Source organism: Melozone crissalis, unplaced genomic scaffold (assembly GCF_028551555.1).
Source record: "Melozone crissalis strain CALT ecotype California unplaced genomic scaffold, PUWL_Pcris_2 ptg000388l_1, whole genome shotgun sequence".
Lineage (NCBI taxonomy): Eukaryota > Metazoa > Chordata > Aves > Passeriformes > Passerellidae > Melozone > Melozone crissalis.
Genome location: NW_026536127.1, coordinates 4697 through 24787, shown reverse-complemented (window position 1 = coordinate 24787; position 20091 = coordinate 4697). Strand labels below are relative to the sequence as shown.

Here is a 20091-nt window from a genome sequence, read left to right as displayed (position 1 = left end):
TCTCAGATCTCCTCCACTCCATGAGGGAAAAATCCAAGTCCATTAAACCCCCTCCATCCCAAGGTGGATTTCTCTCAGATCTCCTCCACTCCATGAGGGAAAAATCCAAGTCCAGGAAACCCCTGCCATCTCCAAGTTGGATTTTTTTTGGCTCTCCTCCATGAGCAAAAATCACAACCCCAAAACCCCAACTCCATAAAACTCCCCTCCATCCCAAGGTGGATTTTTCTCAGATCTCCTCCATTTCATGAGGGAAAAATCCAAGTCCAGGAAACCCCTGCCATCCCAGAGTTGGATTTTTTTCATATCTCCTCCACTCCATGAGGGAAAAATCCAAGTCCAGGAAACCCCTGCCATCTCCAAGTTGGATTTTTTTCGGCTCTCCTCCATGACCAATAATCACAACCCCAAAACCCCCATCTCCACAAAACCCCCCACCATCCCAGAGCTGGATTTTTCTCAGATCTCCTCCACTCCGTGAGCGAAGATCATGACGAGCCCCGGCTCCAGCACCATGTCCTCTCCCATGTGCTGGTTCTCGCAGGCCATCACCACCACGGCCTGCTTGCCGGGGATGCGTTTGGCCACGTAGTTCTCGTAGTATCTGCGGTTCATCTGCCGCGTCTCCAGCGTGGCCAGCCCCTGCGGCCAGTTGCGCTCGTGCGCGTTCTCGATCAGCTCGTTGGTGATGGACGCCGGCAGCCGCTCTCCACCAGCGAGCGCTTGATGACGGCCTGAAGGACGGGCGTCCGGCGTGGAGATCATGCCGCCCCAGCGCGTCACCCCGCGCCGGCTGCAGAGAGTTCACCCACCTGGCGAGAGATAATGGGGGTCAGGGGCGGGGCGGGGTTGTAGAATTGGGGAGATTCACCCAGCTGGGGAGACATAATGGGGTCAGGGATTGTGGAATTGTGGGGTTCACCCAGCTTAGGGACATAATGGGGTCAGGGATTGTGGAATTGTGGGGGTTCAGCCAGCTTAGGGGGGCATAATGGGGTCAGGGATTGTGGAATTTGTGGGGGTTCACCCAGCTTAGGGGACATAATGGGGTCAGGGATTGTGGAATTTTGGGGTTCACCCAGCTGGGGGGACGTAATGGGGTCAGGGATTGTGGAATTGTGGGGTTCACCCACCTGGGGGGACATAATGGGGTCAGGGATTGTGGAATTGTGGGGGGTTCACCCACCCTGGGGGGGACATTAATGGGGTCAGGGATTGCGGAATTGTGGGGGTTCCACCCACCTTGGGGGACGTAATGGGGTCAGGGATTGTGGAATTGTGGGGGTTCAGCCAGCTTAGGGGGACATAATGGGGTCAGGGATTGTGGAATTGTGGGGGTTCACCCACCTGGGGGGACATAATGGGGTCAGGGATTGTGGAATTGTGGGGGTTCACCCACGTGGGGGGACGTAATGGGGTCAGGGATTGTGGAATTGTGGGGGTTCCACCCACCTGGGGGGACATAATGGGGTCAGGGATTGTGGAATGTTGGGGGGTTCACCCAGCTTAGGGGACACAACGGGGTCAGGGATTGTGGAATTGTGGGGGTTCACCCAGCTGGGGGGACATAATGGGGTCAGGGATTGTGGAATTGTGGGGTTCACCCAGCTTAGGGGGACATAATGAGGTCAGGGATTGTGGAATTGTGGGGTTCACCCAGCTTAGGGGACATAATGGGGTCAGGGATTGTGGAATTGTGGGGGTTCACCCACCTTGGGGGACGTAATGGGGTCAGGGATTGTGGAATTGTGGGGGTTTCAGCCAGCTTAGGGGGGCATAATGGGGTCAGGGATTGTGGAATTTTGGGGTTCAGCCACCTGGGGGGACATAATGGGGTCAGGGATTGTGGAATTGTGGGGGTTCAGCCAGTTAGGGGGGCATAATGGGGTCAGGGATTGTGGAATTGTGGGGGTTCACCCACCTGGGGGGACATAATGGGGGTCCAGGGATTGTGGAATTTTGGGGTTCAGCCACCTGGGGGGGACATAATGGGGTCAGGGATTGTGGAATTGTGGGGGTTCACCCACCTGGGGGGACATAATGGGGTCAGGGATTGTGGAATTGTGGGGGTTCAGCCAGCTTTGGGGACATAATGGGGTCAGGGATTGTGGAATTTTGGGTTCACCCAGCTTAGGGGACACAACGGGGTCAGGGATTGTGGAATTGTGGGGGTTCACCCACCTTAGGGGGACATAATGGGGTCAGGGATTGTGGAATTGTGGGGGTTCAGCCAGCTGGGGGGGACACAACGGGGTCAGGGATTGTGGAATTGTGGGGGTTCAGGCAGTTAGGGACATAATGGGGTCAGGGATTGTGGAATTGTGGGGGTTCACCCAGCTGGGGGGACGTAATGTGGGTCAGGGATTGTGGAATTTTGGGGTTCACCCACCTGGGGGGGGACATAATGGGGTCAGGGATTGTGGAATTGTGGGGGGTTCACCCAGCTGGGGAGACATAATGGGGGTCAGGGATTGTGGAATTGTGGGGGTTCACCCACCTGGGGGGACATAATGGGGTCAGGGATTGTGGAATTGTGGGGGTTCACCCAGCTTAGGGGACATAATGGGGTCAGGGATTGTGGAATTGTGGGGGTTCACCCAGCTGGGGGGACATAATGGGGTCAGGGATTGTGGAATTGTGGGGTTCAGCCAGCTTAGGGGACATAATGGGGTCAGGGATTGTGGAATTTTGGGGGTTCAGCCAGTTAGGGGGGCATAATGGGGTCAGGGATTGTGGGAATTGTGGGGGTTCACCCAGCTGGGGGGGACATAATGGGGGTCAGGATTGTGGAATTTTGGGGTTCCACCCAGCTTAGGGGGCATAATGGGGTCAGGGATGAGGGTTTGGGGTGGATTTGTGGGGGTTCAGGCCAGCTCAGGACACTCAGACGGGGTCAGGGATGGGGTGGGATCACAGAATTTCCTCAAAAATTAACACATTTCCCTCAATAAACAACAAATTTCCCTCAAAAGTAAATAGAATTTCCCCTCAAAAACAATGAATTTCCCTCAAAAAATGACAATTTTTTCTCCTAAAACCTACAAATTTCCCTCAGAAAAAGATGAATTTTCTCCCAAAACCTACAAAATCTCCTCAAAAAACCACAAATTTCCCTCAAAAAACAACAACTTTCCCCCCCAAAACCTACAAATTTCCCTGAAAAAATTGATGAATTTCCCTCAAAAATCGATGAATTTCCCTCAATAATTGACTAATTCCCCTCAAACACCTACAAAATTTCCCTCAAAAATTGATTAATTTCCCTCAAAAATCAACTCATTTCCCTCCAAACCTACAAACTTCCCTCAGAAAATGACAAATTTCCCTCAAAAATCAATGAGTTTTCCTCAAAGAGTGACAAATTTTCTCCCAAAATCTACAAATTTCCCTCAGACAATGACAAATTTCCCTCAAAAATCAGTGAATTTCCCTCAGGAAATGACCCATTTCCCTCAAAAAACAACAAAAATCCCTCAAAAAATGATAAATTTCCCTCAAAAATCGATAAATTTCCCTCAAAAAAAACCAAAAAAATTTCCCACAAAAACCCCCCGGAGGCCCCCGCCACTCACTCCAGGATCTCGTTGTACTCGATGGTCTCCTCCAGGTTCTGCAGGTTGGGGTTGACACTGCGGATCGCCCTCATGTAGGCCTTGAGCAGCTGGATGTCCCTCTTCTGCCAAGGCAGGGAAAAAAATGGGATTTAGAATGAGAATTATCCATTTTTTTCTCCTTTTTTTTGTGAGGATTTTTGGTGTCCAAGCACCAAAAATTTACCCTTTTTTTTCCCCCTCGTTTTTGGTGCCTAACAACGCAAACCCGCCCCCTTGTTCTTCCCCTTTTTTTTAATCTTACAAAGGTAATAAATACAAAAATAAACACAAATAAAAACTTGGAATGAAGACCTTAAAACTTATTAGAAAAATAAATAATAATTACTACCAGATTTAACTTATATCCTTTAAATAAATCAGATCTTTCACAACATTTTTTTAATTTTCATTACTGCAAGAGCCACACTCAACCCATTGGTCCCCCTCAGCACAATTTTTCCTGTTTTTTGAGGATTTTTTGGGGGATTTTTTTGGGATTTTTTGGATTTCTGGAGCCCCCAGCACGGGCCCAGCCCAATCCCACAGAGCCACACTCAACTCACACCTCCCCACAGCCTTTTTTGGGGATTTTTTTTTGGATTTTGGGATTTCTGGAGCCCCCAGCATGGTGTACCCCCAATCCCACAGAGTCACACTCAACTCAGATCTCCCCACATCCTTTTTTGGGGGGGAATTTTTGGGATTATTTTCTGGGATTTTGGGATGTCTGGAGCCCCCCAGCGTGGCCTAGTCCAATCCCACAGAGCCACACTCAACTCACACCTCCCTACAACCTTTTTTTTGGGACTTCTTTGGGATTTTTTTGGGGGGATTTGGGATTTTATGGAGTCCCCAATCCTACAGAGCCACACAGAGACACATCTTCCCCTTACAGAAACCACACCTTCTCCCCCATTTTTTTGGGGATTTTTTTTTTGGATTTTGGGATTTCTGGAGCCCCCAGCATGGCTCAGCCCAATCCCACAGAGCCACACTCAACTCAAATCTCCCCACATCCTTTTTTGGGGGTTTTTTTTTGGATCCTTTTTTGGGATTTTGGGATTTCTAGAGCCTCCAGTGTGGCCCAGCCCGATCCTACAGAGCCACACCTTCTCCCCCCATTTTTTTTGGGGATTTGTTTTGGATTTTTGGGATGCCTGGAGCCCCCCGCTGTGGCCCAGCCCAGTCCCACAGAGCCACACTCAACTCACACCTCCCCAAAGCCTTTTTTGGGGGGGATTTTGGGGATTTCTAGAGCCCTCAGCGTTGCATAGCCCAATCCCACAGAGCCACACCTTCTCCCCCATTTTTGGGGGAATTTTTTTTAAGATTTTTTGGGGATTTCTAGAGCTCCTGGCATGGCCTAGCCCAATCCCACGGAGCCACACCTTCTCCCAGCCACTTTTCCCCCTTTTTTTTTTGGGATTTTCAGTTCCCCAACACCCCAATTTTTGCCCTTCCAGGTGCCCACCTGCTCGGCCACCCAATCCCACAGACACCTCCCCACAGACTTTTTTTGGGATTTCCTTTGGGAATTTTTGGGGGGGATTTGATATTTCTGGAGTCCCCCAGTGTAGCCCAGCCCAATCCTACAGAACCACACCTTCTCCCCCATTTTTTTTTGGGGGGTTTCAGTTCCCAACACCCCAAACCTGCCCTCCAGGTGCCCACCTGCTCGGCCAGCCCAATCCCACAGACACCTCCCCACAGACTTTTTTTGGGATTTTCTGGGGGATTTTGGGATTTCTGGAGTCCCCAGTGTAGCCCAGCCCAATCCTACAGAACCACAACTTCTCCTCTATGTTTTTTGGGGATTTGACTTCCAAACACCCCAAACCTGCCCTTCCAGGTGCCCACCTGCTCGGCCAGCCCAATCCCACAGACACCTCCCCACAGACTTTTTTTGGGATTTCTTTGAGAATTTTTTGGTGGATTTTGATACTTCTGGAGTTCCCAGTGTAGCCCAGCCCAATCCTACAGAACCACACCTTCTCCCCCATTTTTTTTGGGGGGATTTCAGTTCCAAACACCCCAAACCTGCCCTTCCAGGTGCCCACCTGCTCGGCCAGCCCAATCCCACAGACACCTCCCCACAGACTTTTTTTGGGATTTTCTGGGGGATTTTGGGATTTCTGGAGTCCCCAGTGTAGCCCAGCCCAATCCTACAGAACCACACCTTCTCCCCCCTTTTTTTGGGGGGATTTCAGTTCCAAACACCCCAAACCTGCCCTTCCAGGTGCCCACCTGCTCGGCCACCCAATCCCACAGACACCTCCCCACAGACTTTTTTTGGGATTTCTTTGAGAATTTTTTGGTGGATTTTGATACTTCTGGAGTTCCCAGTGTAGCCCAGCCCAATCCTACAGAACCACACCTTCTCCCCCATTTTTTTGGGGGGATTTCAGTTCCCAACACCCCAAACCTGCCCTTCCAGGTGCCCACCTGCTCAGCCACCTAATCCCACAGACACCTCCCCACAGACTTTTTTTGGGATTTTCTGGGGGATTTTGGGATTTCTGGAGTGTCCAGTGTAGCCCAGCCCAATCCTACAGAACCACACCTTCTCCCCCATTTTTTTTTGAGATTTTGGTTCCCAACACCCCAAACCTGCCCTTCCAGGTGCCCACCTGCTCGGCCACCCAATCCCACAGACACCTCCCTACAGACTTTTTTTGGGATTTCTTTGGGAATTTTTTGGGGGGATTTTGATATTTCTGGAGTCCCCAGTGTAGCCCAGCCCAAACCTACAGAACCACACCTTCTCCCCCCTTTTTTGGGGGGGATTTCAGTTCCAAACACCCCAAACCTGCCCTTCCAGGTGCCCACCTGCTCGGCCAGCTGGTGCTTGTGCTCAGCTGAGGTTTTCTCCAGCTCTGCAATCCTCGTCTGCTGCTGCTGCACCACCGAGCGCAGGTGCTTGATGCAGTTGTGGTTGGGCAGCTCGTCCTTGGGCATCTCCAACCTGCCAGGAGAGAGAGGGGAAAAAAGGTGGAGGCACAAATTTAGGGGATTTTACAGCTCCCGGAGGTAACTCAGGTGGGGAAAGGCTCCGAGTGTCAGGCTGGGGGAGGATTTGGGGGATAAATGGGGTTTTTTTGCTTGGATGCCTTCCTGAGGAGTGCTAAAGCCTGACAGCTCCTTCCAGGAGGAAATTCCTGCGGAGGTCCAACATGGACCTCTCCTGAAGTGTCCCATCCCAGTGCCCATCCTGTGCCCATCCTGTGCCCATCCCAGGGCCATCCTGTGCCCATCCCAGGGCCATCCTGTGTCCATCCTGTGCCCATCCCAGTGCCCATCCTGTGTCCATTCCTGTGCCCATCCCTGTGCCCATCCTGTGCCCATCCCAGTGCCCATCCCAGTGCCCATCCCTGTGCCCATCCCAGGGCCATCCTGTGTCCATCCTGTGCCCATCCCAGTGCCCATCCTGTGCCCATTCCTGTGCCCATCCCAGTGCCCATCCTGTGTCCATCCTGTGCCCATCCCAGTGCCCATCCTGTGCCCATCCCTGTGCCCATCCTGTGCCCATCCTGTGCCCATCCCAGGGCCATCCTGTGTCCATCCTGTGCCCATCCCAGTGCCCATCCTGTGTCCATTCCTGTGCCCATCCCTGTGCCCATCCCTGTGCCCATCCTGTGTCCATTCCTGTGCCCATCCCTGTGCCCATCCTGTGCCCATCCTGTGCCCATCCCAGTGCCCATCCCAGTGCCCATCCCTGTGCCCATCCTGTGTCCATCCCAGTGCCCATCCCTGTGCCCATCCTGTGCCCATCCCAGGGCCATCCTGTGCCCATCCCAGTGCCCATCCCAGTGCCCATCCTGTGCCCATCCCAGTGCCCATCCCTGTGCCCATCCTGTGCCCATCCCAGTGCCCATCCTGTGCCCATCCCAGTGCCCATCCCAGTGCCCATCCTGTGCCCATCCCAGTGCCCATCCCAGGGCCATCCTGTGCCCATCCCAGGGCCATCCTGTGCCCATCCCTGTGCCCATCCTGTGTCCATCCCAGGGCCATCCTGTGCCCATCCCAGTGCCCATCCTGTGCCCATCCCTGTGCCCATCCCAGTGCCCATCCTGTGCCCATCCCAGGGACCATCCCAGGGCCATCCTGTGTCCATTCCTGTGCCCATCCCAGTGCCCATCGCAGTGCCCATCCCAGTGCCCATCGCAGTGCCCATCCCTGTGCCCACCCCAGTGCCCATCCCTGTGCCTGTTCCATGGCCAACCCATGCCCATCCCCATGCCAATGCCAATGTTCATCCCAGGGCCGTTCTTTTGGCCATTCCATGGCCACCCTGTGCCCAACCCAGTGCCATCCTGTGTCCATCCCAGGGCCATTCCATGTCCATCCTCATCCCGTGCCCATCCCATGCCCACTCTGAGTCCATTCCAGGGCCATCTCATGTCCATCCCAGTGCCCATTCCTGTGTCCATCCCAATGCCCATACCATGCCCATCCCACTCCCACCTTGTGTCCATCCTAGGGCCATCCTGTGTCCATCCCCATGCCATCTCCATCCCAATGTCCGCTCCTGTGCCCATCCCACACCCATCCCCATCCTGTGTCCATCCCAGTGCCCATCCTGTGCCCATCCCAGAGTCATCCCTGTGCCTGTTCCATCCCCATCCCGTGTCTATCCCAGGGCTATTCCTGTGCCCATCCCATGTCCATCCCCACCCTGTGTCCATCCCAGGACCACCTCATGTCCATACCAATGTCCATCCAGTGCCCATTCTATGTGTCCATCCCCATCCTACGACCATCCCCATTCAATGTCCATCCCAGTGCCCTTTCCTGTGCCCATTCCTGTGCCACTCCTGTGCCTGTTCCATGGCCATCCTGTGCCCATTCTATGTGTCCATTCCCATCCCATGCCCATCCCATGTCCATGCCTACCTCATGTCCATCCCCAGGACCATCCCATGCCCATCCCAGTGCCCGTCCTCTGCCTGTCCCATGGCCATCCCCATCCCACAACCACCCCCATCCTGTGCCCATCTCATCCCCATCCTGTGCCCATCCCAATGCCCATCTCATGTCCATCCCCATCCCATGTCCATCCCAGTGCCCATTCCAGGGCCGTTCCTGTGCCCATCCCATCCCCACCCTGTGTCCATCCCATGGCCATCCCCATCCCATGACCATCCCCACCCTGTGCCCATCCCAGTGCCCATCCTGTGCCCATCCCGGGGCCATTCCATGTCTGTGCCCTTCCCTTGCCCATCCCATGTCCACCCTCATCCCCATGCCCACCCCGTGCCCACCCTGTGCCCATACTTGTGCCAGTTGTACATGTCCATCCCCATCCTATGACCATCCCCATCCCATGCTCATCCCAGGGCCATTCCTGTGTCCATGCCGGTGTCCATCCTGTGTCCATCCTCATCCTGTGCCCATTCCATGGCCATCCCCCTTCCACATCCATCCCATGTCCATCCCCATCCCTTGACCGTCCTCATTTGATGTCCATCCCAGAGCCACTCCCGTGCCTGTCCCATGCCCATCCCACGTCCATCCCCACCTCACGTCCATCCTTATCCCATGTCCATCCCAGGGTGATCCCTGTGCCCATACCATGCCCATCCCCATGCCCATCCCCATCCCATGTCCATGCCCACCCCATGTCCATCCCAGTGCCCGTCTTGTGTCCATCCCATGACCATCCCAGGACCAACCTGTGTCCGTTCCATGCCCATCCCATGCCTATCCCAGTGCCCATCCTGCGCCCAACCCATGGCCATCTCGTGTCCATCCCGCGGCCACCTCATGTCCACTCATGTCCATCCCTGTGCCCGTTCTAGGTGTCCATCCCCACCCTGTAGTCCATCCCAGTGCCCATCCTGTGTCCACCCCAAGGTCATCTCCATCCCATGACCATCCCACGTCCATCCCCACCTCATGTCCATCCTTATCCCATATCCATCCCAGGGTGATCCCTGTGCCCATACCATGCCCATCCCCACCCCATGTCCACCCCATGTCCATGCCCACCCCGCGTCCGTGCCCACCCCGTGCCCCGTGCCCTCACCCGCATCCCTGCTCGCAGGTGACGGGGCGCTTGGGGTTGTGCTCGCAGTCGTTGAGGTGAGCCATGAGGTTGTCGAGGCGCACCACGGCCGTGCAGCCGAAGACGGCGTTGTCGCAGGTGATCTGCAGCTTGGAGAGCATGTTGCGCATGATGCGCGGCACCGGGCGCAGGTGGGCCACCGTCACCACGCTGCGGTCCACGGGGCACGTCTGCTGCTGCGAGAACCACTGCGTGATGCAGGCATTGCAGAAGGCGTGCTCGCAGTGCGGCGCCTGCGGGGAACGGAGAGCGTCACGCGGGATGGGGTGGGGGAACCTCCCAGGGCATCAAGGCCCAGATGGACCTGATGTCCAAGAGAGCCCCGAGTGCCACCTCTGCTGGTTCAGTCATGGGATCAATCATGGGATTGATCATGGAATCCCTCATGGAGTCATGCATGGAATGGCTGGGGTGGGGAAATCTCCCAGGGCATCGAGGCCAAGATGGACCTGATGTCCAAGAGAGCCCTGAGTGCCACCTCTGCTGGTTCAGTCATGGGATTGATCATGGGATTGATCATGGAATCCCTCATGGAGTCATGCATGGAATGGCTGGGGTGGGGAAATCTCCCAGGGCATCGAGGCCAAGATGGACCTGATGTCCAAGAGAGCCCCGAGTGCCACCTCTGCTGGTTCAGTCATGGGATTGATCATGGCACTGATCATGGAATGGTTGGGTTGGAGAAACTTCTCAGGGCATCAAGGCCACGATGGACTCAATCCCCTGGAGAGGCCTGAGTGCCACCACTGCTCATTCAGTCATGGGATTGATCATGGGGTCACTGGTAGGATCAATCATGGGATCGATGATGCAATGGAAACCTCCCAGGGCATCGAGGCCAAGATGGACTTGATGTCCAAGAGAGCCCTGAGTGCCATCTCTGCTCATTCAGTCATGGGACTGATCATGGGGTCACTCATGGAATGGTTGGGTGGGGAAATCTCCCAGATTGTCAAGGCCCAGATGGACCTGATGTCCAAGAGAGCCCTGAGTGCCACCTCTGCTGGTTCAGTCATGGGATCGATCATGGGATTGATCATGGAATCCCTCATGGAGTCATGCATGGAATGGCTGGGGTGGGGAAATCTCCCAGGGCATCGAGGCCAAGATGGACCTGATGTCCAAGAGAGCCCCGAGTGCCACCTCTGCTGGTTCAGTCATGGGATTGATCATGGGATTGATCATGGAATCCCTCATGGAGTCATGCATGGAATGGCTGGGGTGGGGAAATCTCCCAGGGCATCGAGGCCAAGATGGACCTGATGTCCAAGAGAGCCCCGAGTGCCACCTCTGCTGGTTCAGTCATGGGATTGATCATGGCACTGATCATGGAATGGTTGGGTTGGAGAAACTTCTCAGGGCATCAAGGCCACGATGGACTCAATCCCCTGGAGAGGCCTGAGTGCCACCACTGCTCATTCAGTCATGGGATTGATCATGGGGTCACTGGTAGGATCAATCATGGGATCGATGATGCAATGGAACCTCCCAGGGCATCGAGGCCAAGATGGACTTGATGTCCAAGAGAGCCCTGAGTGCCATCTCTGCTCATTCAGTCATGGGACTGATCATGGGGTCACTCATGGAATGGTTGGGTGGGGAAATCTCCCAGATTGTCAAGGCCCAGATGGACCTGATGTCCAAGAGAGCCCCGAGTGCCACCTCTGCTGGTTCAGTCATGGGATTGATCATGGCACTGATCATGGAATGGTTGGGTTGGAGAAACTTCTCAGGGCATCGAGGCCACGATGGACTCAATCCCCTGGAGAGGCCTGAGTGCCACCACTGCTCATTCAGTCATGGGATTGATCATGGGAACATTCGTGGGATCAATCATGGGATGGCTAAGTTGGGGAAACATCCCCATGGCATCAAGGCCAAGATGGACTCAATCGCCAGGAGAGCTCTGAGTGCCACCTGTGCTCATTCGGTAATGGGATTGATCATGGGATCACTCGTGGGATCATTCTTGGGATTGATCATGGCATCACTCATAGGACTGATCAAGGGATTGATCATGGGATTGACCATGGGATCATTCATGGAATGGTTGAGCAGGGGAAACCTCCCAGATTGTCAAGGCCAAGGTGGACTTGATGTCCCACAGGGCCCTGAGTGCCACCTCTGCTGGTTCAGTCATGGGGTTGATCATGGGATCATTTGTGGGATCGATCATGGGATCATTCTTGAGATCACTCATGGGATCATTCATAGAATCCCTCATGGAGCCATGCATGAACAGCTGAGGTTGGGGAAACCTCCCAGGGCATCGAGGCCAAGATGGAACTGATCCCCAGGAGAGTCCTAAGTGCCACCTCTGCTCGTTCAGTCATGGGATTGATCATGGCATTGATCATTCCATAGAATGGTTGGATTGGGAAAAACTTCCCAGGGCATCGAGGGCAAGATGGACTCGATCCCCAGGAGAGCTCTGAGTGCCACCTCTGCTCCTTCAATCATGGGATTGATCACGGGATTGGTCTGGGAACCATTCATGGGATCACACATGGGATCATTCATGGAATGGTTGGGTTGGGGAAACCACCCAGGGCATCGAGGCCAGGCTGGGACTGATCTCCACGAGAGCTCCGAGTGCCACCTCTGCTCATTCAGTCATGGGATCGATCACGGGATTGGTCTGGGAACCATTCATGGGATCACACATGGGATCATTCATGGAATGGTTGGGTTGGGGAAACCTCCCAGGGCATCAAGGCCGAGATGGAATTGATCCCCAGGAGAGCCCTGAGTGCCACCTGTGCTCCTCCAGTCATGGGATTGATCATGGGGTCAATCATGTGATCAATCATAGGATCAATAATGAGATCATTAATGGGATCAATCATGGAATCATTCATGGCATTGCTCATAGAATCACTCGTGGGATCACTCTTGGGATCAACCATAGCATAACTCAAGGGAGCACTCACGGGACCTCTCATGGAATCGCTGAGTTTGGGAAAAACCTCCCAAATCATCGAGTCCAACCTGTGCCTGATCCCTGCCAGAGCCCTGAACGCCACCTCCACTCCTTCCCCAGGATGGGGGGGGTCCCTCACCTGTCCTGACCCCTCACCTGTGCTGCTCAAACCCTTCCCAGGACCCTGCCCATCCCATCCCAACATCCCCAAGCCCTGGAGCCCACCACCAGATCCCAGCCTGGTGCCCAGGTGTGTCCTACCTGCACCCACCCCATGCCCCAGGTGTGTCCTACCTGTCCCCATCCCCAGGTGTGTCCTACCTGCACCCACCCCATCCCCAGGTGTGTCCTACCTGTCCCCATTGCCAGGTGTGTCCTACCTGCACCCACCCCATCCCCAGGTGTGTCCTACCTGTCCCCATCCCCAGGTGTGTCCTACCTGTCCCCATCCCCAGGTGTGTCCTACCTGCACCCCACCCCATCCCCAGGTGTGTCCTACCTGTCCCCATGCCCAGGTGTGTCCTACCTGTCCCCATTGCCAGGTGTGTCCTACCTGCACCCACCCCATCCCCAGGTGTGTACCTAACCTGTCCCCATCCACAGGGTGTGTCCTACCTGCACCCACCCCCATCCCCAGGTGTGTCCTACCTGTCCCCCATCCCCAGGTGTGTCCTACGTGCCACCCACCCCATGCCCAGGTGTGTCCTACCTGTCCCCATCCCCAGGTGTGTCCTACCTGCACCCACCCCATCCACAGGTGTGTCCTACCTGCACCCACCCCATGCCCCAGGTGTGTCCTACCTGCACCCATCCCCAGGTGTGTCCTTACCTGTCCCCACCCCCATCCCCAGGTGTGTCCTACCTGCACCCATCCCCAGGTGTGTCCTACCTGTCCCCATGCACAGGTGTGTCCTACCTGCACCCACCCCATGCCCCAGGTGTGTCCTACCTGTCCCCACCCCCATCCCCAGGTGTGTCCTACCTGTCCCCATCCCCAGGTGTGTCCCTACCTGCACCCACCCCATCCCCAGGTGTGTCCTACCTGTCCCCATCCCCAGGTGTGTCCTACCTGTCCCCACCCCCATCCCCAGGTGTGTCCTACCTGCACCGGCTCCTCCAGGACCCCCGCAGCAGATGGGGCAGATCAGGTCCTCGTCCACGTCCCCCTGGAACCGAGCCACATCATACCCCATCGCTCGTCACCGGCGCCAGAACCCTGCGGGGTGGCATGGGTCAGGGTCACCCCAGGATGGGGCAAATCCTTGGGGTTTGAGTCAAACCTGAACCTCCTTGGGGTCACCTGGGTCAGGAATGGGGGACAAATTTGGGTTCCTCACGGTTTTTTGGGCGTTCCCAGAGGCCATTCCAGCTCCTCGGCCTTCCAGGGTTTGAAGGCCAAGGTCCTGCATGGAAAGGGTTCCTGAGTCAAACTCATCTCTTCTGGAGCTCCTTTGCGTCAGGGATGGGGACAAATTTGGGCTCCTTGGGGGTTTTTGGGTGTTCCCAGAGCCATTCCAGCCCCTGGGATTGGGATTTCCAAGGATTTTCCTCCTGGAAACCGAGCCACATCAATACCCCATCGCTCGTCACCGGCGCCAGAACCCTGTGGGGTGGGATGGGTCAGGGATGGGGCAAATCCTTGGGGTTTGAGTCAAACCTGAACCTCCTTGGGGTCCCCCTGGGTCAAGGACGGGGAGGAATTTGGGTTCCTCGGGTGCTGGAGCCATTCCAGCCCTTGGGATTGGGATTTGAAGGCCAAGGTCCTGCAGGGAAAGGGGTTTTGAGTCAAACTCGTTTCTTCTTGAGTTCCTCTGGGTCAGGGATTTGGGTTTTTGGGTCTTCCCAGAGCCATTCCAGCCCCTGGGATTGGATCTAATAGGGTTTGAAGGCAAAGATCCTACAGGAAAAGAGTTGGGAAGGATTTTTGAGTAAAATCTGTTTTTTTCTTGAGCTCCTCTGGGTCAGGGATTTGGGTTCCTTGGAGGGAAGGAATTTGGGTTCCTTGGAGCTTTTTGGGTCTTCCCAGAGCCATTTCCAGCCCCTGGGATTGGGATTTGAAACCCAAGGTCCTGCAGGGAAAGGCTTTTTAAGTCAAACCCATTTTTCTTGAGCTCCTTTGGGTCAGGGATGGGGGAGGATTTGGGTTCCTTGGAGCATTTTTGGGTCTTCCCAGAGCCATTTCCAGCCCCTGGGATTGGGATCTACCAGGGGCTTGAAGGCCAAAGTCCTACAGAGAAAGGGTTGGGAAGGGTTTTTAAATCCAAATCCCGGGAACCCAAATCCCAATCCTGGCAACCCCCAACCCCGATCTTAATCCTAACCCTGAATTTCCTATTTGTGGAAATTTGATTTGGGGTTTTTGGGGCGGTTTTTGGGGCGGTTTTTGGGGCGGTTTATTTGATTTGCAGAGCTCAGCACGTCTGGTGTTGGGAATGGAAGCGTTCCCAGCCTGGAATTCCCAATGAGTTCCCTCCCCAGCCCCTTCCCAGCTCAGAATTCCCAATGAATTCCCTCCCCAGCCCCTTCCCCTCCTCCAGGCCCGGCCTTGAGCTCCGCCCCGGCCCTTGCTGCTCCCTGGGCCCCTCCCCGACATCAAAGGCGGTGACAGAGCGGTGACAAAGGCGGTGACAGAGCGGTGACAAAGGCGGTGACAACGGCCCCGATAAGGAGTCCCCCACCCCAAACCCCAACGGGAGGGGAGGGGAAGGGAAGGGAAGGGAAGGGAAGGGAAGGGAAGGGAAGGGAAGGGAAGGGAAGGGAAGGGAAGGGAAGACACCGGGATGGGGACTGGGAGCTGTGAGGGGACACAGGAATTCCAGCTGTGCTGGGCAGGAATTCCAGCTGTGCCCACCGCAGGAATTCCAGCTGTGCCCACCCCAGGGGGGGGGGCAGGTCAGGCCTGGCCCTGCTGCTGCCCCACAGCCAGATGTGGCCTCCCCCAACACGTCCAGATGTGCCGGGCTTCCTGGCGGCTCGACCCCCCAGCCAGATGTGCCTGAGCTCCTGCACCCAAACCCTGTCCAGATGTGGCCTCCTGTCCAGATGTGGCTCCCAAACATGTCCAGATGTGCCGGGCTCCTGCAGCCTGTCCCCGCCCAGCTGTGCCCCCGGCCGAGGAGCAGAGCTGGTGACAGAGGGGACAGATGTGACCCCGGTGACAGGGGGACAGATGTGACCCCGGTGACAGAGGAACAGATGTGACCCCGGTGACGGGGGGACAGATGTGACCCCGGTGACAGAGGGGACAGATGTGACCCCGGTGACAGGGGGGACAGATGTGACCCTGGTGACAGAGGGACAGGACGTGACCCCCGGTGACAGGGGGACAGATGTGACCCCGGGTGACAGGGGGACAGATGTGACCCCGGTGACAGAGGGGACAGATGTGACCCCGGTGACAGGGGGACAGATGTGACCCCCGCGTCCCCCGCCACGGCCCAGGAAGGGGCTTTGTCCCCTCCCTGTCCCCAGAGCAGCCCCAGGTCCCTCCTTTAATCCCCAAAAAGAATCCCTGGGAAAACTCCACAGCCTCAGGGTTTGATAAGGAGCAGGGTTTGATAAGGAGCAGGGTTTGATAAGGAGCAGGGTTTGATAAGGACCAACGGCTGCTGCGGGGGTCAGGGCAGCTCCCAAATCCCGGCCCGGCCCTTCCCATGGGATCGGGGGCAGCTGGGGAGGCTCCTCTGGAGGGTTCTGGAAAATTCCCTGGAGATCAGGGGGTCCCCAGAAAATTCCCTGCAGGGCAGGGGTGCCCAGAAAAATCCGGGAACAGCCCCAAAAACTCCCCATCCCAAAAACCCCTCTGGGATCTTCCCAAAGCCCAAAATTCCTTTGGGATCTTCACCAGGCTGATCCCAAAATGTCTCTGAAATCCTCCCAAAATTTGTTTGGGATCTCACCAGGCTCATCCCAAAAATTCCTCTGAAATCTTCCCAAAACCCCTCTGGGATCTTCCCAAACGCCAAAATTCCTTTGGAATCTCACCAGGCTGATCCCAAAATGTCTCTGAAATCTTCTCAAAATTCCTTTGGGATCTTCCCAAAACCCCAAAATTCCTTTGGGATCTCACCAGGGCTGATCCAAAATGTCTCTGAAATCTTCCTCAAAATTCCTTTGGGATCTTCCCAAAACCCCCAAAATTCCTTTGGGATCTCACCAGGCTCTTCCCAAAATGTCTCTGAAATCCTCCCAAAATTCCTTTGGGATCTTCCCCCAAACCCCAAAATTCCTTTGGGATCTCCCCAGGTTTCACCCCAAAAACTCCTCTGGGATCTTCCCAGAATGGAAAAAGGAGGGATTGGAAAAAATTACCATGGGGGGAAAAAAAGGAAGGATTGGAAGAATTCCCAAAAAGGAAAAAGGAAAGGAAAAATGAAAAGGAAAAAAAGGGAGGATTGGAGGAATTCCTAAAAAAGGAAAGGAAAGGAAAAAGGGAAGGATTGGAGAACTACTCATAGAAAAAAGAGGGATTGGAGGAATTCCCAAAAAAGGAAAAAGGAAAGAACAGGAAAAAGGGAAAAAAAGAAGGGAAGGAAGGAAAGAAAGGAAGGGAAAGGGAAGGGAAGGGAAGGGAAGGGAAGGAAAGGAAAGGAAAGGAAAGGAAAGGAAAGGAAAAGGAAAGGAAAGGAAAGGAAAGGAAAGGAAAGGAAATTTCAGGAAAGGAAAGGAAATTTCAGGAAAGGAAATTTCAGGAAAGGAAAGGAAAGGAAAGGAAAGGAAAAGGAAAGGAAAGGAAAGGAAAGGAAAGGAAAGGAAAGGAAAGGAAAGGGAAAAAATGAAAAAAAGGAGGGATTGAAGGAATTCCCAAGGAATGGACCCGGATTTACCTCCCGTGGCAGAATTCCTCCTGGCAGGGCTCGGGGCTGCTCTGGCCTCACTCTGTGCAGGGAATTCCTCCCCAAATTCTCCCATTTTTCCCTCTCCTCTCCCTCAGGGCGCAGATCTGATCCCAAAAAAGAGAAAAAAAAATCAGGAAAAGTCAAAATCCCACCTGGGATTCCCAACATGGGGGGAAATTCCCTCCCCCTGTGGTGATTTTATGGGAATTTTGGGAATAATGGAGCCCCAAAACCAGGCTCGGAGAGGGGTCCAGGCTCAGAATTTGGGGAATTCCAGCCCAAATTCTCAGTGGGATTCGGGCTCCAGAAATTTGGGATTTCTTCCCCATTCATAGTGGGATCCACACTCAGAAATTTGGGAATTTCAGCCCCAATTGCAGTGGGATTCAGGTTCAAAAATTTGGCAATTTTGGCCCCATTTCCAGTGGGATCAAAGCTCAGAAATTTGGGAATTCTGGCCCAAATTCTCAGTGGGATTCAGGCTCAGAAATTTGGGATTTCTTCCCCATTCATAGTGGGGATCCACACTCAGAAATTTGGGAATTTCAGCCCCAATTCCAGTGGGATTCAGGTTGAGAAATTTGGGAATTTCAGCCCCAATTCCAGTGGGATCAAAGCTCAGAAATTTGGGAATTCCAGCCCTGTTTCCAGTGGGATGCAGGTTCAGAAAATTTGGGAATTCTGGTCCCATTCCCACTGGAACCAAAGCTCAGAAATTTGGGAATTTCAGCCCAAATTCTCAGTGGGGATTCACATTCAGAAATTTGGGAATTTTCAGTTTCATTCCCAGTGGGATCCACACTCAGAAATTTGGGAATTCCAGCCCAGTAGAATCCAGGGATTCAGGCTCAGAAATTTGGGAATTTCAGCCCCAATTGCAGTGGGATTCAGGTTCAGAAATTTGGGAATTCTGGCCCCATTCCCACTGGAACCAAAGCTCAGAAAATTTGGGAATTCCAGCCCAGTAGAATCCAGGGATTCAGGATCAGAAATTTGGGAATTCTGGTCTCAAATCCAGTGGAACCAAAGCTCAGAAATTTGGGGAATTTCAGTCTCATTCCCAGTGGGATTCACACTCAGAAATTTGGGAATTCCAGCACAATTTCCAGTGGGATTCACACTCAAAAATTTGGGAATTTTGGCCCCATTTCCAGTGGGATCAAAGCTCAGAAATTTGGAAATTTTAGCCCAGTGGAATCCAGGGATTCAGGTTCAGAAATTTGGGGAATTCTGGACCCATTCCCACTGGAACCAAAGCTCAGAAATTTGGGAATTTCAGCCCCAATTCCAGTGGGATCCACACTCAGAAATTTGGGAATTCCAGTCCAGTGGGATCCAGGAATTCACATTCAGAAACTTGGGAATTCTGGCCCCATTCCCACTGGGATCCAAGCTCAGAAATTTGGCAATTCCAGCCCAGTGGGATCTAAGGATTCAGGATCAGAAATTTGGGAATTCCAGCACAATTTCCAGTGGGATTCACACTCAAAAATTTGGCAATTTTGGCCCCATTTCCAGTGGGATGCAGGTTCAAAAATTTGAGAATTTCGGCCCCAATTCCAGTGGGATCAAAGCCTCAGAAATTTGGGAATTTCAGCCCAAATTCCCAAAATTACTATCCAAAATTATTTTGGATCTTTCCCAAATTCCTCTGGATTGTCCCCCAAAATTATTTTGGATTTTTCCTGAAATTTCTCCGGATTTCCCCAAAATTATTTGGGATTTTTCCCCAAATTATTCTGGATTTTTCCCAAATTTCTCTGGATTTTCCCCCAATTCTTTCAGCCTGACCCCCAAATTCCTGAGGATTATCCCCAAACTCCTCTGAATTATCCCCCAATTTTTTTCTGGCATTGTTCCCCCAAATTCCCCCGAATTATTCCCAAAGTTCTCTCAAATAATTCCCAAAATTCTCTCAAATAATTCCCAAATTTTTTTAAAATTATTCCCAAAATTTCTCTCGATTTTCCCACAAATTCCTTCAAATTATTTCCAAAATTCTCCCCGATTTTCCCCCAAAAATTCCTCGGGATTTTTCCCAAATTTTCCTGGATTTCCCCCAAATTCCTCGGGATTCTCCCCCCATTCCCTCCTCGCTCTCCCGTTACCGGACAATCCCCAACCGGAGCCGTTCCCGGTTCCCATCCCCGGTTCCGTTCAGCTCCATTCTCCGTTACCGACACCCACCCCCGAGCCCTCCTCCTCCAACCGCGACCCCCCCTCGGGTTCTCCGGTCCTCCTCCATGGAGGTTCCCCCGCTCCTCCCCCGGTTCTCCCGGTGTTACCGGGGACCGCCCCCGGGGGCCTCTCCGGTGCCTCCCCCCCCAGCCTCACGTACCGCGGGCGGCGGGCCCGGCACGCTCGGGGCCTCTCGGGGCCGTCCGGGGCCGCTCGGGGCTCAGCGGCGGCCGCGGCCTCCTCCCGGTGCCGCCGCCCGGCCCCCGCCGCACCGGAAGTGCCGCGCCGGAAGTGCCGCTCTGGCCGGAACTCGGTGGTAGGGGCGGTGTGGAGTGGGCGTGGGCTTATCCTCATAGTCCCTCCCCTCTCTGCGTTGCTATTGGTTGGAAGCGCAGCGCGTCCACTCGCCTATCTGCGTTCTGATTGGCTGCGCTGCGGGACTTCCGGGAGCGCCGGCGGCGGGCGGCGGCGCCGTGCCCGGTGAGCGCGGCGGGAGCGGCG

General features: G+C 54.3%; 1 protein-coding gene across 1 annotated transcript; it reads right to left on the bottom strand.

Moving 5' to 3' along the window:
* Window positions 1–459: 459 nt before the first annotated feature.
* LOC128950049 (E3 ubiquitin-protein ligase NRDP1-like) lies at window positions 460–19821 on the bottom strand. Its single transcript, XM_054294922.1, is given in 11 exon segments — window positions 460–698; window positions 701–743; window positions 745–783; window positions 785–812; window positions 3573–3676; window positions 6420–6555; window positions 9616–9887; window positions 13677–13703; window positions 13705–13790; window positions 17401–17516; window positions 19751–19821. Coding segments are annotated over 9 exon segments (951 nt in total). The 5' UTR covers window positions 13768–13790; window positions 17401–17516; window positions 19751–19821.
* Between the last annotated feature and the right edge of the window lie 270 nt (window positions 19822–20091).